General features: G+C 35.4%; 2 protein-coding genes across 6 annotated transcripts; one reads left to right on the top strand and one right to left on the bottom strand.

The window, feature by feature from the left end:
• Positions 1-1,066: 1,066 nt before the first annotated feature.
• LOC110449176 (potassium channel subfamily K member 2-like) lies at positions 1,067-11,260 on the top strand. 4 transcript variants are annotated; one of them, XM_021495863.1, is made up of 6 exons: positions 1,067-1,303; positions 5,637-5,947; positions 6,545-6,706; positions 10,207-10,539; positions 10,814-11,004; positions 11,195-11,260. In XM_021495863.1, the coding sequence occupies exons 2-6, from the start codon at positions 5,806-5,808 to the stop codon at positions 11,246-11,248; spliced, it is 882 nt and encodes a 293-aa protein (XP_021351538.1). In that variant the 5' UTR covers positions 1,067-1,303; positions 5,637-5,805; the 3' UTR covers positions 11,249-11,260. The 4 variants fall into 4 exon arrangements, with proteins under 4 accessions (XP_021351538.1, XP_021351540.1, XP_021351537.1 ...); XM_021495865.1 differs by having other exon boundaries at positions 1,067-1,423; positions 6,548-6,706; XM_021495862.1 differs by having other exon boundaries at positions 1,067-1,423.
• Positions 11,261-16,864: 5,604 nt separating this feature from the next.
• LOC110449175 (carboxypeptidase A2-like) lies at positions 16,865-27,343 on the bottom strand. 2 transcript variants are annotated; one of them, XM_021495860.1, is made up of 7 exons: positions 27,184-27,343; positions 24,882-25,541; positions 23,925-24,026; positions 23,487-23,659; positions 22,087-22,185; positions 21,078-21,179; positions 16,865-20,515 (listed from the first exon to the last, which is right to left on the bottom strand). In XM_021495860.1, the coding sequence occupies exons 2-7, from the start codon at positions 25,522-25,524 to the stop codon at positions 20,339-20,341; spliced, it is 1,296 nt and encodes a 431-aa protein (XP_021351535.1). In that variant the 5' UTR covers positions 25,525-25,541; positions 27,184-27,343; the 3' UTR covers positions 16,865-20,338. The 2 variants fall into 2 exon arrangements, with proteins under 2 accessions (XP_021351535.1, XP_021351536.1); XM_021495861.1 differs by lacking the exons at positions 16,865-20,515; positions 21,078-21,179 and adding an exon at positions 21,379-21,607.
• Between the last annotated feature and the right edge of the window lie 265 nt (positions 27,344-27,608).

Here is a 27,608-nt window from a genome sequence, read left to right as displayed (position 1 = left end):
GACGTCACGCGGGTACTGTAGGCCTATCAAGACTCCCCGTCACTCCCCACCCCATCCCTCCTCAACTACACGTCTGTATCACCTCAATTTTAAACACATTTTCCCGACACAATTCTTCACAGAATTTAATAATTTTACTTCACACGAGACACTTACCTAGATAACTTTGTCTGTGACGATCGTTGAGAGTTGCTGGAAACAAAACTTGGAGAAATAAGGGAAAATAGTGAGAGCGAAATATATCGTGACCGAAGTTGTGTGTCTCTTTGATAGAGATAACACATGACAACAACAGATGACGTCATAATCAATTTGACGAAACTTCCGGTTTTTCGGACACACGTGACAGTTCACTGTGACACGTTTCCGGTGTTCCATATTAGGTTAACTTGGTCATAAAGGGACCATTGTTTAAAATTCAGAATAGCTTTAGTTCGATAATGATCCTGGTACGATAACTATAAATATTCGTTGCATAAACCCAGGTTCATTTATTTATTCTGAAACTATATAGAGACTAAATATATTTCTATTCTACATCTGTGCTTCGGAACTACAGTTTTTTTATTAGTCGGATTACACAGATTCTCGAAGGTCGGAATAAACAGTTTCCCATAGGGCCGCACTCCCCTCCCCCGTGAGATTAAACATATTGGTCAGACTGACTGTCTAATCCGACACAACGTAATGGTCAGTTTAGACAGGGTATCAGACTACACATATTTTGCTGTTGATTCCATATGAAATGATGTTACAACACTAAACAGAATGTTGGAATACTATATTGTTAAATGAGATGTAATTTGACACCCTGTTTAATCAGACCAATTTGTTGTGTCCCACAAGGTGTCGTATTACATAAGTTTCTAAGTAAAACTAATAATGCTCTCCTCTGACTCAAAATAGACTATTCACTAAGAGTACTTTCTATTATACCCTGTATATATCAGGCGCGTACACAGGTGAATTCACTGTTTTTTTTCAAACAGAAAAATAAAACAAGAAAAAAGACTACGCCCCGGTATATTATATACTCTATACCAAACTGTACTGGTGTTCCCGGGTATACAGTGGAAGGCTGTGCCTCGAGTACGTCTACCCGAGTATCCACTCGAGCGGTTCACACTTGTATGTGGGCCTCTACTTGTATTCTTACACTGGTAAAGCTGAACTTAGCCATTATTTGTCGTTTTAATATCGGCTCAAGTATATACCAAACACATTGAACAGTGCTTTCGTATTACGTTTGTACTGTTAACGTTTATGTCGTCAACAGTTAAGGAAACAACAACGCCCACCTGTGGTAAGGCGACAGTTAACATATGTTCCGTGGTTTAGGAAACACGAGGTTTTGGTGACACGTAAGAAATGGAGGTATGCTTGTTTTGAAGTAGTACACGGAGATACACGAGTGATATATGAGGTATTGTACACTTTTCTTAAACAATAATATTTATTTTATCGTAACTATATACCAATGGGGGATATGCCGCCCTCATGGCTGTTTGGGGGGGNGCGAAGGGCATAGCCCGAGAATTTATGGGGATGAAGGAGTGGGAGAGGGGGTATGTTGTATGTGGGTGTGTATAGGGGTTGTGTGGGGTCATGGTACGGTTGCTAGGCTGAGAAATATGAAGTTCAAGTTCAATAATTTTAACTTATACAAATACGTCCACATATTTAAAGGCTTTAAAGATACACACAGAGAAAACTAAATACAAGTTACTTGTCCATTTGATGTTGTCACTTGCCACCGTAGCCAATGTCCCTTCATTGGATGTGGGGCGGTTTTAGTGAGTTGATGTGGAAGGTAAGAGGTTGGTAGTACATATGTAAGGATTTTATATACATGTAGGATAAAAACTCGGGACGAACAGCTGCTGCATTTGTATAGGGTGGAACAGCATACGCGTAGGAAATGATATATCAATATTAATATTAATATACCCTCGTTTGTAGTATTACGTCCCATATTTTGAACCCCACAATGTGTATCGACGGTGTATATACAATATAAGTCAATGGAAGCATCCATGTGGAAACAAAATGTTAAACTGTTCCTTTGAAAATAATCATTCAATATTTATTCAATACGAAGGACATGCATTTTCAAATAGAGATGAATTCAGATACTTTGTCTTCGATATACATGTATATTTTTTGCCTATGGTGACACATAGAAAAAAAACCTTCTGAATAGACGCCCACGCGATTATTTATATCACACGCTTAATCTTATTATGACCCTCTGAATGGGATAGTCTGAACAGAAAAGGTATAAAACCGTTGATACGCACGCAGACGTCAAGTTGAAGAAAATGGACAGAACAGATGAAGATTTGGTAAGGGGGAAGGGAGGGAGGGGGTCATATTAGTCGCCACTTACCATGTTGGTCAGACTATACGTATATAATTTACCCTCAATGTATACTTATAGCAACAGGTTTCGCAATAACAATAGACAATAGACACCTCTGAACAATACAAAAATGAAAAGGAATTACTATAGGAATCAGTCATCTAAAATGTAATTCAAGATGAGTCGGGATTCGGCAAATTTTGAAACCATTATGGCTATTATAAGAGTTAGAGTATCAAAGACATTTTGAACTTTCGATTAATATCAACGCGAAAGGGAATATTTAAAAGATAAGCGTTATAATAATCCTTAATGATAATAACAGATCAATTTTGGTTATATGCTTGGCCGGCGTAATGGTAATAGTTAGTCGAATGTTCAGCTAGTTCAGTTCAGTTCAGATTATTGGCGTTTAGCCTTTCGTTCAATCAGTATAAATGTCTACAACAGATTTGTATCCAAAAATTGAGTAAGTGATGCACAGCAATACAGACATTGTGAAGGATGGACAATGTATTATTTAATACTTTACAAGTAACGTACGATTGTGTATGTATGTTTTAATTGTATGTGACGAGGCAAGGTTAATTCTGAAATCCCTTCATTTGAATGTATACCCATCCTTTACCACACAAACAATCGCCTGGTATTAATAAGCTTATGATCGCTCGGGATGAGATTTTGAAGCCTATCAGAAACAATATCCTTGCTTAAAGCTGACAGTGTAAGTTAAAAATCTTTCAATTGAGATTTAAAAAAAAAATGTTTTGCTGATTTTGATATCTTGGAGGTGGCGACATTTTAGAATGTACTTGCTTGGTAACGAGTATGGGTCTCGATGGGTATAAAAAACGCATTACCAGTCAAATCGGTTATAATTTGTTCACAAGGTGACACTACTACACTATATAAATAGAATACTTTCACAATTTTGAACCATTTTTTTTTTATCAGATCCATCAAAGATATCATTTATCTAAGAAAAGTGGAAATAATAGTAAAATATGACCAATTAAAATATCTATGCACAATCCCCCCTACCAAAAAAACACCCCAACAAAACAAACGGCGCTGAAAGAAACAAACATACGACTAATGCTAATGCCTACCTTTTAGATATCCAACTAGTAATAACATCCTGTGTGAAACCAATACTAATTTCCATGAGAACGGTTCAATTATCAAATTTCTCATTGTTGACTACACACCGGGGAGTGTCGCATTTTGCACGTGTTTTGCTAGTAAAGCGTCTACACAACGCAGACTAAGAGTTCCATGCACGTGAAAGACCGATGCTATATATGGGATTTATTTAAGTATTTTCAGTGATATACCTTTTATTTTGGATACACAATTTCGAGAATGTGCCATAAGTAACAAACAGCTTGGCCGTGATTCAAAGTCTGGTGAGTGCGTTTGATTTTTGAGATCGGTTGCCGATCAGGTAGTCCGAATTATTCTGACGTTTTATCGACTTCTTTTTTTATATCGGTCTGTCGTCGATTAACGTCGTTAAGCTATAGTAACTTTGGATGTGTCATTAATTATTTTGAGAGTTATTGCCCTTTGTGACTAAGTTTTTTCTATCAATTTCTGTTTGGCGTATCGCTAACAACAAAGGAGAATACATCATACTTAAGTTGGTACTATGCATCAACGTCTTGACAGTCTAATTCTTAACCTATAACAGAAACGCCCCCCCCCCCCCCCCCCCCCCCCCCCCCCCNACGGTTATACACCGTATAGTCTGGATGGTCCCAGCACCGTGTCAAAATATTAATAAATACTTTTTTTATTTTATTTCACACACCTGTATCAAAAGAGTAGGAATAGACAATTCAGAAATTTTGAATTAAATCTCATATAAAAATAGCTTATACTGCTATGTATATGTTTTCGAATGTTGTCAAAATGGCCCATTTTTTCTTTTTCCCACTTGGGAACATTGAGATTCGTAGATGAGAACAATTTCTCGCGGTCCAGTGTTCATTACTGGGAGACAAAATCGTGTATAAATTTCTTTCAATAATTACGAAAAATGTGTTTCGCCAGGAAATGTGTACTTTAACCGTTAGGTGAATATTAGAACTTCATAAAAATCGTCCGTCTGGTTGTCCTCTCGCGCACTCACAGGCCGTGCGAATAGTCGTTTTTCATACGATTGCAAATAAATCGGGAGTTATCAATGAGAATTCTGATGAGAAATGATTTCGTTACCATTTTAAAATTCTTAGTATTTACGAATTTCCTCAATATTTACAGACGGACAGCGTGATTTCTGTACTGATGACTTGGTCGTTGATCGTCGGTCGATTACCTAGTGGTAGTTCTCTTAGTCTAATGTGTGTTACTGCAGTGTGTACCGTCGAACAGCAATCTGATTAAAATCATGTTACATGGCTTCGTTAACTTCGTACTATGTTCAGGCGGAGCCTTGTAACAAATGATTTTAATCAGATTGGTCGAACAGTTATCCGTGTTGAATGCAAAGTTGGGGCGAATTGTCTTAGTCAGGAGTATTCAAGATGTTCGTCTCTGTGTGCCTTTCATCGGATGATATTAAATATTTTCATTTAAAATCGAATACAAGCAGAAAAACCTTTGTGTCGGCAAAGAAAAAATAAAACTTTTTTTTTTAAATCCTTACAAACAAATCAATATTCGCCATGGGTTCAAATACCTATTAGAGTGACGTGCATTTTCATTGATCAATGCTAAGCTGTGGAATGTCTGATCAGTTTATAATTAACCTGTCATAAATTCAAAATTCTAGATAACTGTTTTAAGTGTCATCATTTATATTTTTGTTTCAGGGTGGTACTTGTCTTTAAATGATACCGTTTTAAAGTCCTCTTTTGTAATTTCAGTTTAAAATCATTTTTTAAATACCATTGATGAAATATTTACGTATCAGCACAGTAAGATAACCATGCATTATGGTTTAATTTTTGATCGATGTATACAGGCATGCTAATTGTAGTTAGCCTTTTCTTCGGGCGAAGTTAGTTTTAATTAGATATTTTACAGGTAACCAGCTAGTTGTATAATGCAATAGTGCTCAGTTATGCCTGTAAAATACTTTAAATGCTGGGCTCTAATACATGATATTTACACGTCAAAATAAAGAAGTATAATTGTAATTGTGAACCTAAAGTCGTCAATTTCTTCAATGCCAAGCGTCAATCATGTACAGCAGAGCGAACTGAATTAAATTGAAATCCGTTTTACCGTAGTCAATTTTATCAATGTCCATTTCTTAATCTGAATCTCATTTCAGGTAACTTGAAGCAGACGGAAACTCTTTTACGCGGAAGCGAATGTGTTTGGACTTATGCGGTTCATCCATTTTTATATGTAGTCTGTTCACAGTTCCCTTTGACAAACTGTGATAGTTGTCTTTATAAAAAAAGACTAGTTTGTAAACCGCTGAACTACACGAAACAGACATGAAGAAATTGACATTATTTTTACTGGGATTGGGAATAGCAGTGTATGTTCTGATAGGGGGCGCTGTGATGATGGCGTTGGAATCGTCAAACGAATCGGACACGAAAACCACCTCAAGATCCACCTTCACCAACTTCTTAGGTAAGATACTGTTTTATTGTTTGTGTGTTTATCAGTCGGAAGCGTCTGAACATTACTTTACGTTGATAAGTAGACATTATCTCGTTCAAAACGTTTTCATTTAGTGTATATATCAATTACTGAAGTTGCGTGTTTTAGAAGATGTAAAAGTTCACAGCATTTTACCAAAATTAATTTCAACCATGTGATGACAACTATTTTTTTTAAAAAAAACAACCTTAAGATTCTTCTTAATTATTGTTAAACTCATGTGTAACAAATTAAAAAAAATATCAGCTGAGATAAGTTCAAATACGTCGTCAATTCTCAAAATCATGTTAGGATTAAGGACTATATTTCCACAAATAGGAAAAATAGATCTGAAACTGAAAAATTAAATAGAACATCTGCGACAAATGTTGATTAAATTAGTTCAAGTTTTTTTGGTCAAGAATTGACGATACCGGTATAGAAATTTTAACCAAATGCAAATTTTGCATTTCAACTTGAAGAAATTGAGAGAATCTGGTCCTGACGGGCCAATTTCAAATTTTAGGGAAACAAAAGAAAGAAAAAAAGTTAAAACTTTTGTTGACGTATGATTATCTTCGTTTACAGCAGCTCAGACGTGTGTGTCGTCTGCGGAGCTCGAGACCTTCGTCAAGGCCGTCATTACCGCGTATGACCAGGGTATCATCGCCACTGAACAGACAGACAGCGCCTCGCTCTGGGACTACGTTAACTCCGTCTTCTTCTCCATGACGGCCGTCACAACTATTGGTGAGTCGTGCAAGTCATTTCACTTGGCACTCATTTAAGAATTGAACTGCTTTCAGTTGGCATTCATAGACAATATGAATGCCATTTTTAGAAAACGTTCATCTCGTAAAAATATCAATGACTTTAGTTCAAATAATGTATGTATGCTCGTTCAGCGAATAGAACAGCCATAGCCCGGGGAGGGTCAGTGGTATCCAACGTAACAATTATGACTTCATGATAATGATGACGTCAACAATCGGTCCGTGACATCCATATCATATGAATGCCAACTGAATTTGGTAGGGTTATATAGCGGCAATGCCATACGATGGTAAATATTGGGCGATCAAAAAATAGATCCTATTGTGGGACGGGAAGTATTTCTCGGGGCTTGAACATGTTAGCTTTAACTTTGTTTCTCTTTACAAAATTATAAATGTACAGAGAAAACATGTTTACAACAGTATACAACATCAGATGTTTTATGTATGGAGGACAAATCCTGTGACTTTTTGAAAAAATTCTTAAATTTTAACATTGTTTTGAGAACTTCACAATTTTTGGCATCACATACTAGTATTTATATAAAAAATAACTTCCTGTAGACATAAAGGATCATTGTAACAAGTAGCGGAACTCGTCACCTATGTCTTGGGTATCTCAATATGTACGTATTCTGTTTTGGTACTGAACATTATTCCATCTTCCACTATACATTTATGATTACTAGTTCTAAATTTACACAATATAATTCTTTCATTTTCAGTCAACAATTCTAGATAAACTTCAAAATTACAATTAAATTTATGGGGAGGTGCACGGGTATTTGTCTTAAAGTCAAGAAAACACCTCTCGACTGCCACTGAAATGGTGACCCCTATTGAATGTAGCTGGAATAGGAAAATATGAAAGAGTTGCGCTCGTGCAAATTGCCAATAATAATCCTAGTGAAGTTCATATTCTCTGTGGGAACGAACTGAAATCAGTTCAATATTTACACATTTCCATGACCTTGTTTTTTATGCAAATGGAATGTATAGAAATTGTCTCTGAATAGCGTTTGAAATGCACAACCCTCTGCCAGTGCTTATTGATATTGTCTCTGGGAGCAACGATTATTATTTTCAATATTCAATAACACATTGTTTTGTTAATAACATGTAACAGAATATCAACAATGAGTTTGTTTGAAATACATATATCCGTTATTGATAATCAATGCCCTGCCTGCTTTGTCAACGAACACAGTTTAGACGCCATCCGGTTCTTTTTTATTTACGCACGATATTGATATATACTCCCAATCTAAAAATATATAACCTCATTTGATTTATCATACGTTTGTTTATACTGAGTTAGCCACATATTTTTTTGCATACCCCCGGCGAAGTTAAGGGTGGTCGGGGTGCAGTGGATAGCGCACTTGCCTTTCACCGAGGCGGTCGGAGTTCGATTCAACGATCGGATGTGGAAAGGGATAGGTTCACCTACCCGACCACGTGAGTTTTCTCATGGTACTCCAGTTTCCTCCCACATTAATACCCCGCGCGCTAACATACGGGCAATCAAGAGTGATTAATAGAAGTTGAAATAACTTGTTTCATATTTTTTTATTTTTTTTATAAATAAAGTTTATATTTAAAGTTAATGGGCAGTAGCAGCCACTTTGTCTCTTTGTATGATATTGTCCGGGCGGTTTTTTAAGCACCACTGATTATCATTTGATTTAACTTCGTAACTAATGACGTAGCTCATGTCAAGGTCAAGGTCACAGCAAAGTGGTCGAAGGTCAAATCACTACCCAACGCTTGTCTGGACCATAACCAGGGGCGGATACAGAAAAGTATTGAGGGTGTTGCCCAAACCAAAAATTTAAAATTAATTTTAGAATTAATTTCGACACAATTTTCTGCACTTGCACTTAGGAATTCACATGAAGGTTCTATCCTACTTTTTCTGTCTTCACATTATAGGGATTTATGTATAGAGTATATGCAGCTGATTATAACTAGAACATGTTTTTTTTTAATTATTTACCCCCGGCGAATGAAAACCAATTCAAGATACATGTATATAGCTGAAACTCGTGTTTGATTGACTGTTGTATTACTTCGGGGCTCCAATTAAACGATGTGCTCTAGGTTAAAGCATGAGGTAATGCTAAGAGTTTGAGGGGGTGTTTCCTTTTTTAATTTTTTATTTACATCGGTAGATTTGCCTAAACTGCCTTGAAAAGATATAATAAATTACACACACACAAAATATGACACAGGTACGTTTTTTTCCTTCTAACCGTTCAGTTCAACTACAATCATATTCATATAAGCATGTTCCTGTGATGTTTTGCTTGCTACATGAAATAAAATAACTTCAAATAGCAGCTTTTGGCAACAGACATGTATTTAATATTTCATCCCACATTCGACTACCAAAACAATCAATACAATGCATGATCATCATTATATGTTGATAACTGTTCCGTACACTGATCGTGAATGCATTTGTCCGGGACTATCAGCCCAAACAATATCATCGATGCAGCAATAACTAGTAGCGTGACAGTCCAATGTTTGGTGATGCAAAATGTTGCTTTCATATGCATTCATGTGCATTCGGCACTATAATTCAGTGGGGAATTCGAATTATGCATTGTATTACTTAGTAAAAATTGTATAAATTCCTCTTTTTGGACAAACTAAACATTAAATATGAGGTATGTGGTAAATTCTGTGCTTTAGCAAATTCTATGAAATTGGAAAACTACAGATTGCAGTCACAATAAATGACTCTTAATATTGATATACCTTTGAAACCACAGGTGAATATGCAGGTATAAATAAAATAGTCTCGATCTACCGACCAGCCCATATATAATGACTTTACCTAATTCCTACAAATGGTATAGCCCACTCCCCTCTGACAGGGGTGATCACTACACACCAGTACAAATACAGGTACATGTAGTACAGGAATATCCAAGTAGGGTCGGGTAAAACAAAGACCATTGACCTGACTGGACACATGCTTAAATGGACACTAGAAGATTCCCTGTCGTTTAGGGTAGTGGAATCAGTGGTGTTTGGGCAACACCCTTAGACCTAGAGTTAGTGGCAATGTTAGAGAAGCCATAGAAAACAAAGGTTCAACTTGTCAATGAGAAATTCACATATGACACGGAGGGAAATGTTCAGATCGATTTTTGACACAGAAAAAAGGGTGCTAGGGCAACCCCCTTGCATCCGCCACTGACAACCTAACTTAACTGTTTTGAAACTTCGTAATGACAGGAAAGATTTCGCATCCAAGAGGTCCAATGTGAAATTCTATATTACTGTAGTTGGTCACACCGTTGTTTACGTTGAGTCGGTCAGACTGTTGTTTACGTTGAGTCGGTCAGACTGTTGTTTACGTTGAGTTGGTCAAACCTTGACGATTCACCGTTAATATTGTGATCTTATTCAGACAACTTTTTTTTTTATTGCTTATTAACCTAGCTCTTTATTTCTTTTCCATTCAAGGATATGGTAATCAGACTCCAGCCACAAGTGGGGGTCGTGCCTTCATCGTGGTATTCGCCCTTATAGGGATACCTTTGGTCGCAGTGTTTCTGTCCGGGATTGGGGATAAAATCGCGGGGCTCACAAAGTCATTCCAAGAGAAGCAATTCTCTAAGAACCACGAAGTCGCCGAGCATCGTCTGAAGGCTGTGATCATTCCAATTACCGGTCTGGTTATTTTACTTTTCGTACCGGCCGCCATTTTCTCCGCCGTTGAGGATTGGAACTACGGCGAAGCCTTGTACTATTGTCTAATTACTCTAACAACGATAGGATTTGGGGATTTTGTAATTGGTAAGTATCAATCTTACGTTTGAAGAATTCGGAAAATACGTCATATATGAGTATCAATATGACGTCATTATACCCGTTACGTTATCATTAAGTATCACCTAACTCGCGAAAGCGAAAAAAAACAACGATTCCACATTGCCTCACATAAGGTGCCTCATACAAGAATTTCACCTTGGTGACAAACTCGATAGAGATTCGATCTCTAAAAACAAATATTATAATAATAGACGGTTGATGTAATTACTAGGCTATATGTTTGTTTTCCCGCCAAAAGGTACTCAAGACGCCACCTACCGGTTAGCATATCGTCTGCTCACGCTCATTTGGATAATGTTAGGACTGGCATACGTGGCAGCGCTCATCTCCCAAGCACAGGCCATGTACACACAAGTTACGGACAAAATTGACACAAAAGTCCAAAAGGATGACGACAAAAAAACAAACCACGAAGGTAGCAAGACAAAGGTATGAGAAAAGAGGACCATGTATCAGATGTTTTAGTAAATAAAATAGAAAAATATCGGTTAGTTCATAGTTATAATATGTCTATATTTGTTTTTAACTGGTGTTGGAAGATACGACGTAATATTAGCTACATATTATCTAAATCGAAAATGTTAACTACATAATACTAAATTCTATTGTCCTGTTTCAGATCGTTGCTGCAAACGGCGAGGAGGGAAAACGTACCGGAATCACAGAACTTTGAACAGTTGCTGGATAAAAAAAAACGGTCAACGATTTCTACATCCACCTGCGCTTACCTCTTGAATCTTTTTCATCCAAAATACAATTGAGTAGGTAGTGATTATTGTGGGGGGAGGGTCGGGCTGTAATACGTGATTTGCAGAACAGGTTGCGGTGTTCTGACATACTCAAGTTGTCGTAAGATTGCATGTCGACGTGGAAATGAAATCCCATCAATTTGACCTGCAACCAATTTATTGGTAAATTGCATTCAGAATGACATGGGTTAAAACAGCTTAAAAGTCCTGCATTACCTAGTTTTGCTGACACCTTGAGCTTGGAGCCGGGATTTGAAACTGCAGATACAATATGTAGTCACCCCGGCGTCGGCGTCCCACCTTGGGAGGTTAAAGTTTTTCTTTTTCTTTTCCAGACAGTGTTGGATCACCACACTCATTACACAGTTGTTTATAATGAGTTTAAATCATTTAAATCGAGTGTAAGCAGTGTGCTGGACCATATTTTCATATTTTATGGCCCCAAAACAGCTTAAGGTGGCTCCACACATCGTCATCAGCGTCCATTTTCGTGACGTACTTCCGGAAAAAGTACAGCTCGGACTCAATTATCTTGATCGAAATGTATATGTACACCGTGTCGTCATTTCCGTATTGCGTATCGGGCATTCAATATCGTAGTGCAAATTATAGTAACACCGCCGTTGTCGTTTAAACGGTCAAACCGATCGGACCACTGTTGTTCGTTTATTAAATAAGGTCGGACCTAGTAATCTGATGCTGCTTTCAGGCGAGCCTTGAGAAAGCCTTGCAAGGCCTGCATACACATTTGCAGGTCCGCCAGGATTTATACCCGAAATTGTTACATTTATAAACGGTCAAACCGGTTGTTCCGCATAAACGAACAGGCCCATGGTAAACAATAGTACACGTGCGTGCCGATGATATGTCAACACCCGATATCAAGATTTTACCGGGAAATGTATACTCACACGTACTTCAGGAATAAAGCTTTCCAATTCATAGACATAAACAGACTCACGGGAAGACAGTGACATGAGACCAGACGACCTCAAGAAGGTCATATAGGAAACACATGGAATGCGGACGTACCAACCTCACATGTGCATATCGCGTGTTTACACGAGTTCATAAGCTCGAGGTCGTTACGATTTTCGCTGTTGAGGGAGTTTCGCTCTGTCGATTAAATCGTGTTTACAAATGTAGTCTACTAGCTTACTCTGTGAAAATAATGTTTTGTAAAATATCAAGATACCTATGAAATGCATGTGTGAGTGCACGTGAGAACGGTATACCATGCGATAGCCTCTGGTCTGACATGTAATTATAAATATACCGTGAGTTAGCGGACTGTGGAATGATGTCCAAAGTGTACATGACTGAGGGTAATTTGGTTCCATTAAAGAACAATAAATTGATAATTTTGATATCATATTTTTGATTTATTTCCATCATTTTTGTTATATGTAAACCACGGAATTAGATTAGAGTTATTAGGTTATCTGAGTCCGTGATGTAAACAGAGACAACTGTCATTGTGTAAATGTCATCCCTCTTCTTGTAAAATGTAAAATAAATTAATTATAAAGCCATTGTGTATATTTTGTTCAATTTACCATTCTATATGTATAGATCTTTGTGTCCTGTTTGCTTTTAGCTTGTAGATGATCACTTTTATCCGTACAAATTCAATAAAAAACATTTTGTGTAACATGTGTTACATATTTTGCGATAAATAAAATATTTGTAGGGTTATTTAGAAATGCTTCTTTTCATTTTATTATTGTTGTTATTGTTCCGAACAATGCCACACAAAAGCCCGGAAAATATTAAAATTGACGAAAATTCAATTTTTTGGTAATTTGATGAGGGTAATTTGGAATTTTGCTGGTTAATTGCGAAAGTGTGGAGCCACCTTAATTAATTAATTGGACTTAATCAAATTTGAAGTTAAAGTTTTTGGGCAAGTTTTTTTGTAAAGTGTTGGACAACCACCATCGATAGGCTGTTGTCTATTATAAGGTTGAAGTATTTACATGGAGTGTAAGCAATGTCCTGGACAATATTTTCATATTTTAGGGTCCAAAAACAGATTCATTGGACTTGGTTTAAGTTTTATGGCAAGCTTCAGGTTACAGTGAATTCACCACTAACAATAGGCTGTTGTCTATAATAAAACAAAAACAGCTTTATTTGACTTTGTCAATTTCTTAACAATTACTTCACATAGATGTTCCTACACAATTAACGGTCCTTGACATATGCTGGTGGTAAGTGAGGTGTCAAATAAAATGACAGGCACTATATCAGCGTTTTACTATGCATGTGTTTCACATACATAGGCGAGCTATGCTGTTCTCCGACAGCTCTTGTTATAAACAGGGTGATGTGATAAACCGGTTGCTAGGGTGACTTGATGCGACTGACAGTCAATGGTTCAGTCTCTAAAAAGGATGTAAAAAGGTTTTTACAACACTTTCCTCTATATAAATGATAATTCTCTGCACATCGAGGACGGAGCTCTTCCGGGTTTCGAAGAATCAATCCTCGTTACAATGCCACAATGTTTATTTATTTCATCACTCAGGAGTAAAGTATATTTTGTCACTTTGTCTATTGAACATAAATCGTACAAAAACTTTAATACATTTTTGAAAACGTTTTCTTTTTAACTCGTAGCTATCAAATTTAAATTTGCAATAACTCGTCTAACGGAACTAAAAAACAATATTTATCAATTTGGTCCGACAAAAATTGTTGCTCGTATAAGAGAGGACATCTTAGTATACATGTTTCAGTTAGTAGTTTTACAGAACTGTGTCTAGAGCAGTATTCGGTTATTACAGGGTGTCGGAATACTAATTAATGGACCGGTTAGGAAGTTTTCGTGGAACTAGAGGTCGGCGAGGATGTCAACAAATACGCTATCAACGAATCGATCTTCTGTTACTCACCGTTTCGTCGAGGTCTTAAATATTTTTTAGTCAACTTGATTTTGAATTCAGTACCAATTAAGGTTACAGCCGGTCAGGTGAAAGAGAAAACAATTTGTGACCATTACTGACCATCTTGGATATTGAATCGAAGAAAATATAAAAACACAAGTGTACTAAGGTCAATTAAGTTCAGACGGTTGAAAGTGTTGAAAGTATCTCGACCGATCAGAAGTCAGGATGGGAAACTTACTCATGTTCACAATAAGATAACTAATTACACCTAGTTATTTATCTCGTACTAGAACAGGAGAAAATGATTAAAATGTCAACCGGCCGTAACCACTAGGCATCCTCGCTCTAAATATATAAATAGTCGTACTTTGAAATGAAATTTCATGTCTAGATAACCATGAAGTTAGTATGGCTCCGACACGCGGAAACTGAGACTTTTTTTGTGGTTAGGAGAGTAATTTTTCAGATTTTTCCAGACATTTGACGATTTACTTTTGTATGTTAATTGTGAACTGTATTCCACAGGGAAACAAATTTATACACAATTAATCATGTATAAGATGAATTAATCACTATACTTTTTTAAATTAATGTACTGTGTATCATTGTATCTATCTTTATTAATTAATAATATTGTATGTTTCTGTATTATTAATTGTTTATGTAGTTTACTGTGTAAATTTATATAAATCAAAGAATGTAGGTGATACCGGTATTCATGTATGCAATAGTATACTTTTTAAAATGAATGTACTGTTTACATGTTATTGTATCTATCTTTATTAATTAATTATATTGCAGATTTCCGTATTATTGATTGTTTATGTAGTTTACTGTGTAAATTTATATAAATCAAAGAATGTAGGTGCTACCGGTATAGTGTTATATGGTAAACATATTCAAAATCTGAATGAAATTAATTATAATTGGGTATTGGTTATACAGGAAAATACTTAAATAGGCTTAGCCTGTTGTATTAATTCATGTACTGTTATAGTGCTTATGTAGTACTTGTTATTATGTTTGTTTGTATTAACAATACAATATTTAAAAATATTTTGAATTAAAATCTGACTGGACGAGTGTGGTGGTATTACCTTCAAAGTTGATTGAAAGTTTTGAAAAATCTAGTAAACTATTTATACAAATACATGGAGTTTACTTATTGTCTTGCCGTTCTTGAACGATTTACCTCCCTTTACTTGCAGCGATATATTTTGCAAGTCACTAATATAATTATTACCTCCGTATACCCGCAGAAAATAAAACAAATTGCATACAATCGTTGCAGTTTGTGAAATAATTTACTATTTCTGCAGCTAAACGCTATCGGTGAGGTGTTTTTGGGTGTTTTTGGGTAAATCGTCGTGCCGCTCATTGAATGAACCTGCAAGGAGTTGGTAAACATTTTTGTTGCGCACTGTTGGGTAGCCAGAGTTTCCTCTGGCCCTAACACCAGACTTAGACATTTTGACATATAGATTTCTGGTGTTAGGGGAAACTCTGGCTAACTATTGGGTAACTCCCTGGACGTTATTTCATTGGTCAAACTTTTAATTATGACGTCATGACCTTACAATATTTTGCGACGTCGTCTTAAATTGTGACGTCAAAGTTAATGGCAATTGTTTCCCCGATCAGAAACAGGATTAATGTAATCCTAAGAGAAACATATGGGTATCTAGATAATCTGTCTGAACGTTGTGTGGGGAAAGGTCCCCATGCAAACTCATGATGGTTGATCATCGTGTTTAAATTATCTTTAAATTTCAAAAGCCACTCGATAAACCTTGCGTCCTATACAACTTGAAATTTAACTGACTCGAGTTAGATAAACATGACAACCAACCATCACTCGTTGGGAAATGTCTGTTTCTGTCCTTCTATTGAACCCACTTGCCTCTGCCCCAGGAGAATGACAACTTTCATTTTCTACGTGGTCAAAGAAAGAATCACACAAAATTAACTTTGAATACACATCAGTGAACATAAAAGGAGTAAAGGGCAGTTTTATCTTCGAGTACAACAATCTCGAATTGATTAGCCAAAGCAAATCACACGGACTTGACCCAAGAGTTGCTAGATTATAGAAGTGGTGTAGTGTATGTGTTTTCAATAGTTGCGGTAGATACATACACATTTTCCAAAATGTTTCAGAACAACAAAAACACCATTGGGCTTTCTCTCATTTCCTTTCTCCTTTATTTTCTTCTCACCCTCCAAATATTCCTTTCTTATCCTCTTCTTCTCTTCCCTCTCTGCTAGGGAGGTGACACAGGAGAGAAGGAAGGAGGGGAAACGTAGGGGAAGAGTAACATAGGAAGGTTTTCTTTTTCCTATCCTCGTTTCTTCCTCTCACCTGCTTTCTATCAATGAGGAAGGCAGTAATGGAAAGAGGCTAGACGGCAGGGATGAGAAAGTGAATTCTTTCCTTCCCTCTTTCCCTCTCTAAAAGGAAAGAAGGGAGACGGCGAGAGAAGGGCATGAGGCAAGTAAGGAAAGAGTGGAGAAAGAAGGAAAGAGAAAGAGAGGCTTTCTCTCTCTCTCTGCTATATCGCCAGGACATGCACGTTGTATGTAACATTTCATCAATATGATGTATCTAGTTGCTGTTACTACTCCACAAGCTTCAATAAAGTACGAACACAAGTATGGTATATCTCTCTGTTCAGTTTATTCTCCCTCCACATTGTAATCAACAAGATTTACATAACAGAAACAAAAATAAAAATTAAATTCATATTTATACAGTAAAACTTGCTTAACTCCAAAAAACTCTTGAAGTCCAGAGAAAAGTAATACACTTGTACCCTGTTCTCACTTTTCAAGAAAGCAAACAAATTGTGAGTGTGAAGCTTAAGCTCTGATGATGTGGTTGAGGTTAAGAAAGAAGTTGTACTATTGTAATTAAATTAAACTTTTTCAGCTAGGTGTATCCGGGTTGAATAGATTAAGTTAAAAGGGTATTGAACTTATCAAAGTTAACTAGATTAAGAGAAGTGTACAAGACTTATCAAACTTAACCAGTTAAAGTGGAAAATAGAATTATCTTGTTATCCAGGGTAAGTGAAGTGTATTAGACTAATCTTGTTAACCAGGTTAATTAAGGTGTATTAGACTAATCTAAGCTAACTAGTGCAAGTAAAATGCATTAATAGATTAATCTTGTTAACCAGGTTAAGTGAAGTGTATTAGATTAATCTTGTTAACCAGGTTAATTAAGGTGTATTAGACTAATCTAACCTAACTAGTGCAAGTAAAATGTATTAATAGATTAATCTTGTTAACCAGGTTAAATGAAGTGTATTATAAGACCAATCTTGTTAACCAGGCTAAGTGAAGTGTATTCGACTAATCTTGTTAACCAGGTTAATTAAGGTGTATTAGACAAATCTAAGCTAACTAGTGCAAGTAACATGCATTAATAGATTAATCTTGTTAACCAGGTTAAATGAAGTGTATTATAAGACCAATCTTGTTAACCAGGTTAAGTGAAGTGTATTAGACTAATCTTGTTAACCAGGTTAAGTGAAGTGTATTACAAGACTTATCTTGTTAACCAGGTTAAGTGAAGTGTATTAGATTAATCTAGTTAATTAAGTTAACTAGGATTACCCAAGTTAACCAGGTTCTACTGTATTATAAACAAAGTATAACTAAAACAATGAACTGATATGTATTGTTTGAAAAATGGAAAATAAATGGTTATCTTTGGTCTCAGTAGAATTGATACTATGGCTTTGTTCAATGTTTGGATGTAGGTGTGACTTCATTCAACAGGCAAATCAGAGTGTCCGACTCCATCCCTAATGATCACCAATATTTGTACACAATATATCTAAACAGGAACCTGTATAATCCAGAATATGTACAAAGTCAACTGTATATAATGTCATGCAAATAGAAAACTTGTACATGGAAATTCTTATGAATGTTATAAAGCTTCGAAACAATAGGTACGCTTGCTATTTCCTATTTACAGAAGTTTAGCAAATATATCCTTGCGTATGTTACAAATGTTTCATCAATCAATTTATGCTAGTCATAAAAGATATTCTTTGTAGTTCCTGATGTAGAACTCTCTGGGAAAGGAGATTGATTTCATTGTAGGGTAATTATACCCTTAACTCTACGTGTCATCAGAACATTTCAATGACCACATTTCCATTCGGTTTTAGAACATTATAAGAACTTCATACAGTTTATCAATGTAGGTACAACAGAGGAAAAGTTCACACAAACTTTCAAAGAACATAAGTTTTGGCAATTTATAATGAATGACAAAAACAAAGCAAAACCAGATACCAAAATTAGTTGTTAGGGGGTCTTAGTATTCTCTTTGACATGGATAAATCATGGAAAGGCATACTAAAAAGTATTAATGTGTTTATAAAACTTATGTACAATTATTGTGCACAACATAAATAGTTCTGATAATTTTTACATTCCCTCTCACATACACTCGTTGAACATTTCGTTGAATTTTTATTTTCAGTTTTTTATATTGTAAACAAAATACAACTAATTTCTACAATTGTCACCTCATTACACATGTCACTTACAGTATCAATCCAGAAAAAAATAATCTAAACAATATTGCGTTTGGAAAACCCAATAGCAATGACATGTAGAAATATGTGTATAAAAGATATAATACATTAAGGAAATTAATATTTAAACTAAATGTTTTGAGAAAATGTAGATAAAGAAAGTTTTTCAGAATGTATTAAAAACAAGATATTGAGAGAAAATAAAAAATAAAATCATGGTTACTTGACGTTTTTAGAGATGAACAGCAACTGTACACACATTCATATAGTGTATAACACGAAATGTTCGTGGATACTTTCCCTCGTGGTTCGAAGCGGTTTAGATCATTTTGTGGTAAAACTTTCGTGGATATACTATATTTACAAACAGTAGACATGTGTATCATTCAAATTCGTTGTATTTATTTTTGTGGTTCAATAGCAACCACAAAAACCACGATTTTTTATGCACAGGATCCTTGAGTAGGAACATGTGCTATATGAACCTCTATCTTACCAACCCAAAGAAAATGTAAGAAACATTAGGCTTAGCAAGCAACTACGTTGAGTAAACTAGGCAAAGAGAGTGTAAAAAGTTGCTAGGATATTCGATTGACAATATTAAAAGTTGAAAAACAAAACACATCCTTCATTACTTTGGTTCTGAATTCTGAGGTGAATACATCTTTACAAAAACGACCTTGTACACCAAACTAACACCACACAACCACTCTTCACGTAACCTCATAATACGCTTAATCCAAATTGCATATTTGAATGCAAGTGGAACTTAACAGATTTAAATTTAAATCTGCTATTTGGATTGATCTAGCAAAAATGGAAGCACTTTTTTTTAGTATGTATCACATATATGCTATACAATGAACTGATTTACCTCTATTGTAAGTATTTTACATATTAACTAATAATTAAATTGTTTTCAAAGAATAGTCATTGGAAAAAAAATGTTTAGGACAAAATTAAATCATGTTGTAGAAAAGAAAATACTGGATTTATCAGGTATATTGTAGAAATTTTAAAAATAAAAACAAGTTTTGTCTTAAATTGAGATGTGATTACATGGGTCTAGGCCAACCATATTTCGGCTTCCATTCATCATCTGTTGACTTCATATAAATAAAACTTGTATGATTTGAAATTGTTTTGTTGTACAAGTAAATCTTTTCAGTATCATTGAAATTTTTGCAATCTAGATGTCAGTCTGCCAAATCTCTAAAGTTAATGCCTCCATGAAAAGAACTCGTGATATGATATGTGAAGTAAATGTGTTTTCAAATGTGTGGCACATCAATTATAACTTAAAAATATATGAGATTCTATTCTAATTATACTCATCTAAAAACTTGGCCTTTATAAAAAAATCTTTCTATAATAATTTGTGAAATAAAAATAATCATTATATATTTTCAAACCAAATCAAGTTTGACATCCAGGAATTGTTTCAGTAAAACACATTCAAAATCAAACAACTGTCGAAATATCAAATAAGCATACACAACCTTTGTAGATATATGAAATAATTTGAACATGGTCATTTTTTTCAGTTTGTAGAAATATTAAGCAATTTAAACTAATATCAGGATTTCATGAAAGACATTGAAAATGTAGAACTTAAAGATTTAAGACTAACAATTCTTCGTCGTGGTTGGAAGCGCTGACAGAATGGGACTCTGCCATGGAAGGCCATGATTGCAGTGAGGAGAATGACGACGCCAAGGAGAACGTAACCAAACGTCAGTGACGGTGCTTCCTCCTGAAATGGATAAAGAGTCGGTCACTGGACTAGATGACATAAGGAACTACAAACATCATTTTGTGGGTACAGGAGTTCATGGATTACGAGTGCCCGGCACTCTAAAGGAGAACTGCTTTATATCAAACTATGCGAAAGTTTCCACGCTGAAATCAGTATCAAGAGTCACCCTACAAACATTTCACCACGTGAGACTCTTCACTTCTACATTATGTATGGACAGTGGTATTCAGGATTAGACACAATTTTTTATTTGTTTTATTTAGAAAACTGAGTAACATTTTTGAGTAAATCAAGCCATCAATGCAAATATATAACAACCAAGTCATGCAGTGTTTTTTCAGAAAATGGAATTCCCTTTTTCTATTCAAAAAGTGCCCCTGTAATCTAGCTTGGTACTTCACAAAACATGTACTCAAAATTGCATATCCATATACGTGGTATAAATGGAATTCACAACGATATTTTAGTTCATTTTTTGTTTTTACATAGGCCTTTTTACAATCAGGTGTAAAAATAAAGGTGATTATATAATGTACATGCATTACAGATACAGCCTTACCAAGACAGCTGATTTCATCTTCACTATTCCTTGACTGAGTTTCCAGTCAATTAAATATTGAAAAAACTTTACATATAGTGGGTGCATTTCCTGCACTATAGTCTGAAATAAAAACAAACAGAATTATTCAAATATGATAATAAATACGATTTTTAATAAGCACACACATTTGTATTGATTGATTTCTTTAAATTTCTAGACATTTTCCCAAAGATTTTTGTAATTATTTAGATGAACAAATTAAATATTTCCTTTACTATAAAATATGATTTATAAGGCTTGAAAATGTTTCTGTTGTTATTTAAAATTAATTTTGTAGTGTAAACATGATACATTAACACACCAATTTTTCTGTGCATTGGTGACTTGCCGATTACATATTAAACCACTAATGCTACCTATGGTATTCAGGAATACTCAGGAGTTAACATTGAAGACAGGATGTCAGCATACCCAAGGGTTTGGTTAGACAGTTTCTATTTAGGGATCCCTGTTCCTCTGCACTGTTTGTTTACCCGTTTTAAATACATCTGTAAAACAATTGGACCAGGTCACTTCCGTCGACTAGTTGGCTCAATCGGTTAGAGCGATAGTTCGGCAGTCTGAAGTTCTGGGTTTGAATCCAGGTAAAGCCCCTCAGTGATTTGTTTACACTCAGAACACTATTATAACCTCTGTTGTTGATTATAAAAAATTTCCCCATCTTTATCATTTCTCATAAAAGTCCCACAAGGTATGGTGTTCTTTTCAGAAAGATTGATCAAAGTTATAATCATGCTGGAAAAACCAGTTTCCAATAATTATTTGTAGTTACAGTTTTTGGCAGTGGTGTGGGGATCCTTACAGAAAGATAACTCAACTGATCTCTCAACGACATAAAATCCAAATCTAAATGTTCACAGATTCTTTTTTATGTTATTTTCTTTGTTCCTTTACCTATTAGCTGTTTTAAAAATGCCTCCCCATCATACGTTAACTTCTTGGTAGACATATATACCCAGCCTCTTACCTCTAACTGTTCACTTCTAGGATTGAACAAGTTAAAACAACTTTTCCCTCTAGGTGGTTGTTTCCACGGCCACAACTCAATGGCAAAGGAAAAAGGAATCTGAAAAAAAGTGAAAAAAATAAAATGCCAGATTCGTGTGTTGTATTTGTTTTATAGAATTATTCCAGGTACTTTAGATTTTATTTTAATTTTCATCTGTGAATTACAGCACAAGATACAAATATTTTATTGAATTATTCCAGGCACTTTAGATTTTATTTTAATTTTCATCTGTGTATTACAGCACTAGATACAAATATTTTATTGAATTATTCCAGGTAATTAAGATTTTATTTTAATTTTCATCTGTGTATTACAGCCCTAGATACAAATATTTTATTGAATTATTCCAGGTAATTAATAATTTATTTTAATTTTCATCTGTGTATTACAGCACTAGATACAAATATTTTATTGAATTATTCCAGGTACTTAAGATTTTATTTTAATTTTCATCTGTGTATTACAGCACTAGATACAAATTCTTACTTGTTTTCTCATTTGAACTGCACAGTTAAAGATATCTAGTTACTAAGATCGACAAACGGAGAAAGAGAGAACCATTGTCCTTGGCCCAAGTTGCTCAAAGGTTGGTTAGAGGTAACCAATGGATACGGAAAATTTGAACATAATGTAAGGACATCTTACATGATTTCACTGCAAATATAGATTTGTTCAGACATATCAGATTGATGTGTTTTGATGACGTAGTCTGCTTTGAAAGCCTCTGTATTTTAGTGTTAACAATTGAATTTTTCACTATCCATGGTTAAAGAAAACCAATCTTTGAGCAACCGGGGCCTGGTTGTAAGTGAATTGTAGTAGATATCTACAATGGACGCCCGATGGTATTAACCCCCACATGCACTCCATCAATGAAGGTAAACACAAATGATAAGGAGGATGGAGCAGCAACATCTAGATTTCGTAATTTATTTACGGTTTACATGTTTCGGATCAGAACAACGTTATACAATTTTTCAATTGACTGAAGTAAAAATCTAGTCATTGTGAGAGTTTATCAACAGATGTGTATATCATATTCTGAGTTTGTACAGGGTTTAACGGCCTATCATTAGCTAAGGTAACTTTAGGAAATGCCTCCAGGTGTGTTGTGCTTGCATACATGTGTGTATGTATGCCGACGGCAGCAGAGGTTTCATTTGTAGCCAGTTGCTGGTAAAAATACCCACCTTCTACAGATATTTCACTGGCTACTTTCATGAAAAAATTTGAAGAAACAAAGTGCCATGAAAATGTACTAAAATTAACCGTCATCTTTTTGTTGGATACACGTACATAAACTTGAAATATTATTGAAACCTCTGGATAAGTATAATAGTGTTTTAAAACATATTTACCATTCTTGATCCAGACATGAAGTCGAAGATTGTCCCGTCAGCTGTGTAGTGGTTAAGCGCATAAGAATGACCATAAGTGTATCCACGTTTAGTTGCATGCGACAATTCAGAAGCTAAATCCAGCATATCTTCCACATTGTAAGGGCGACGCTTTTCCAACTTTGATTTTGTGTCTGCAATTAAAAATCAGGAAACTTGATAATGACTTACCACTCAATTTAATGTATTTCGTATCTTTACATGTAGTTTGTATTTCTGTGGGTTTCCATTCTTCTTGGCAGATTTCTTTTATACACATTTGACAAATTATGATAAATAACAGACTTTCTGGCCAGGTAAGCTACAAAATTATACTTTAAATTATACAACGCTTAGGACAAAGATCTGGACAAAAATATTGACTAGGAAAATAGAAAATTGTGAAGCTTGAATAAATACCTGCATATGGAAGATAAATCTGATTGATCCCAGAGTGAAAGGAGACAAAAGCATCGAATGTGTATTTCAGCGTCAGCTCCCGAAACACTTTCCCCTCTGGTTCTGGAAATGAACATGGAGAAAAAAACATGACATGGAGCCTTTCCTGAATTTTTTACATTTCTAATAAGTGCCAATTATAAATAATTGTATTCGGTCATTTTTTATACGTACATGCCAGCCTAGTATTGAGGAAGGGTCAGTTTGGTCTAGAACCAAGAACATAGCTGTCAACCCTCCCTCATTAGGAGGGAGACTCCTTCATTTTGACCAAAAATTTACCAATCTCACTCAAAACTCCCTCAATCAAGTCCAAACTCACACAAATTCAAAATCTAAATCCTGTGGTCAAACGATCTCCTAGTTTGTCCATGCAACAGAAGATTGGTGCCAAGGGAACACCTTCGAAAACAAAGTGTAGTTAGGAAAGAAAGATACAGCAAAGAGGTTGTTATTTCAATAAATCAGGATATTGTGCGTCATTTTTCAATCATTGGAACTATGTAGAACAGATAACATCTATGCATGGATGATTATGTGGTGATCTTGTCCATGCCCCAGCTGGTCATCAACAACAGTACATATCAGTGACTTATAGGCAAAAAATCACTACAAATACATAGGAAGCACCTACTTTACGTTTTAATTATAAGTCTCTATGCAGAATGCCAAACAAAGTAAACACTTTCTGCAAAACCTATTTAAAAATTCGCAACAATTGAAAACCTTTCTTATGATAACTTCCACTACAAGAATGTTAGAGGGTGGTCAGTCTAAAAGATCTTCATCTTTTCAAAGGATTGCGAGTCTGTCTTCTTCTCTTTTTGTGTGCATGTACATATCATATGCTCTCACGACAAGAGTTACTCCCCCCTACTCTGTGTATAGAGTAGAAATTGTAATCGGTTCCTAACTCACCTGAGAAAGGTTGTTCACCCCTATATTCCTCATCATACGGATCAGATGAACTGCCCTTGCCACCAAACTCCCAGTCAAAGTTGCGGTCAAGGTCGACCCCGGTGCTAGTTCCACGCCAGCAGTAGTTACTTTTCTGTTCCAGCAGGGTGCGGCCATCAGGATTCGCCATGCCAATGATGAACAGATCGACCTTTGACAGTATTGACCTTGTGAACTGTTCAGCATAGCTGCCAGGCACTGACGACAGCCCTGCTGTTAGATTACTGAGGAAAAACAGCATGGATTCAACGGGAAGGAACTCTCTAGCATGTTCCCCAAATGAAAGGAGGACCTTTAATTTTGGTGTCATGGTGTTTTTAAACAGCTGAGTTGATGTACTCCCAGTAAAATTTGTGATGTGGATGACCAGCTGGGATCGGCCAAGTCGAGAACGATAATTGGTATCTATTCTCATGTAATTTGTATTCCTTTGAACAATTTCATTGATTTTATTTTCTAGAGATGAAATGTTGTGATAAAAATTGTAGTTTGGTAAATATATTTCCTTCTGTGGTTTGACATCAATACCCTTCACAATGTTGTCCACTAATAAATTGATAATTAGATGGAGAAGAACAATAAAGAAGATCTTGTGTGGAGCCATATCGTTGTTATAGCATCCTGCAAGAAAACAACAACTTAAGTTCAAAATGCAGCAAAAAATATTTTTTGAAGAATATTCTGTCCTTACTCTTCAATCTTTATTTGATAGCTATTGAATAATTAGTTTTTCATTATTTGACAAAAGAATAACAAGCAATGTATATGATAAAGAAGCAGGAATTTTTATCATTAAGTTATTATAATATTTCTACAACATCTGATGATATCTGTAAGAGATCTTTTTCTTACTGTATTTTCAAAATACCTTTTTTTTCTCTGCATTATCAAACCTGGAACAACCTCCAAGAAAATGTGGTGTTTTTTTTAGCACCAACAGTAATCACTTTTTAAAATGGATATATATAGAATTTATTTAGTTTACATCAATTACGAAACAAGTTATTTCAACTAATATAAATCAATCTTGTTGCCCCCAATGTCAATGTGTGTGGGGGGGGGGGGGGTCTTAATGTGGGAAGAACTGGATTATCTGGAAAAAAAACATGTGGTCAAACAGGTGACCCCATTCCCTTTCACGCCCATTCAGGGAATTGTATCCTGGCCAGTCCTTGGTGAAAGGCGAGTGTGTTGTACGCTACTCCAGCCAACCACCGGCCTGACATGGAATTGATCAGTATTTGAGAAAATAGCAATCTGATTAAAATACAGCTTCTCATTATACTATCCTGCTACAATCGTATGACGAGTCATCTTCGCTAGACCTTGTATCATAAATAAACTTATGGATATTGGTTGATCAGAGGATATAATTATATCAACCAGAGAAAAAGATGATTTTTTTTTCAGTCCATATATCCACATTCTTTTTCACCGATCAACATATATCCTTTATCATATTATATATGAAATTGTGCTGTTTTTATCTTTAGACAAGATGAATGGGAGAAATTGTCAAGGGAAAATTTCTGCATTTGGCAGAAATAGTTGTGACATTACATTTTTGAGGGAAGTCATACAGAGAATAAGGAGCTGTTGTTTTTAGAAAGAGAGACATCGAGTCGAAATACTGAATTGGACCATGTACATCTTGTCCAAGATATATGACCTCCTTATCTAACAATGGATACAAAGATTTGGTAGGTGTCTCTCCGACCCAGTCTTTTTTGCAACTATTAACACTGTAACAGCTAGGAGAGGGAAAATGCACAGGGCCATGCAAATTCGGATTTGTATCGAGGAACCTCTCAAGGACAATCTAACCATCGAGGGGAATCACCAGACCCAGGTATACAAGTCAACTCTTGTTATAATCAGAAGGAATAAGCCTGTGACAGCACCCTATCATGTGGACAAATTTATAATTATATATGTTGCAGCATTTTCCGTTTGTCACCAATTGTTTGAACATTACGGACTTGGATAACAATCTAATTCTGTGGAAATATACAGAATAGTCCGAAAAAACCCAGTTGATTATCAAGTCCCTGTGTCATGTACGATTCTGACTACATGATACATCACACGAGTACGATGGGCAGGCTAACGTTTTTTCTAATCTTTTAACTTAAGTGATGAGGTATGTACAAAACTTCATCAAGATGTTTATTTTTGCAGGTAGATACTTGACGAGGCGAGTCAAAATTACGCTTGATCGATATACACAAGGTATTTATTTACAATATTTATAGCAACTACTTACGAATATGTAATAAATATAAGTAATCAGAAGTCTATAAAGCCGTATCGGTACACTTTCTCCTGTTACCAACGTGTAGGTAGACGGTCCAAGTTCACGATCGTTGCAATGCAAAAGCACCTGTCTGTCTATTTACAATCCTGTTATAATTAGCCACAGTTGCGTATATGTGCGTTGAACTATTTACCGAAAAGGACTGACATTGGATTTATTTAATACGTCTTGGGTTTAGTCCTGGGTTTTAAGACTATTCGGAGAGTGTCCGTGAAAGAAGATGTACATTCAATGATACAGTTAACGGTGTCTCCTTACTTAATTATCTTGTCCGTATATTACATACAAATTAAACTAACCACATGTAAATCTGTACTGTAAGGGAAGTAACTCGAATTGATATTTTTTCAACATAGAACTACGTGATACGTTGC

This window comes from Mizuhopecten yessoensis, unplaced genomic scaffold (genome assembly GCF_002113885.1).
Source record: "Mizuhopecten yessoensis strain PY_sf001 unplaced genomic scaffold, ASM211388v2 scaffold4513, whole genome shotgun sequence".
In the NCBI taxonomy this organism is placed as follows: domain Eukaryota; kingdom Metazoa; phylum Mollusca; class Bivalvia; order Pectinida; family Pectinidae; genus Mizuhopecten; species Mizuhopecten yessoensis.
This window is presented reverse-complemented; position numbering and strand designations above follow the sequence as displayed.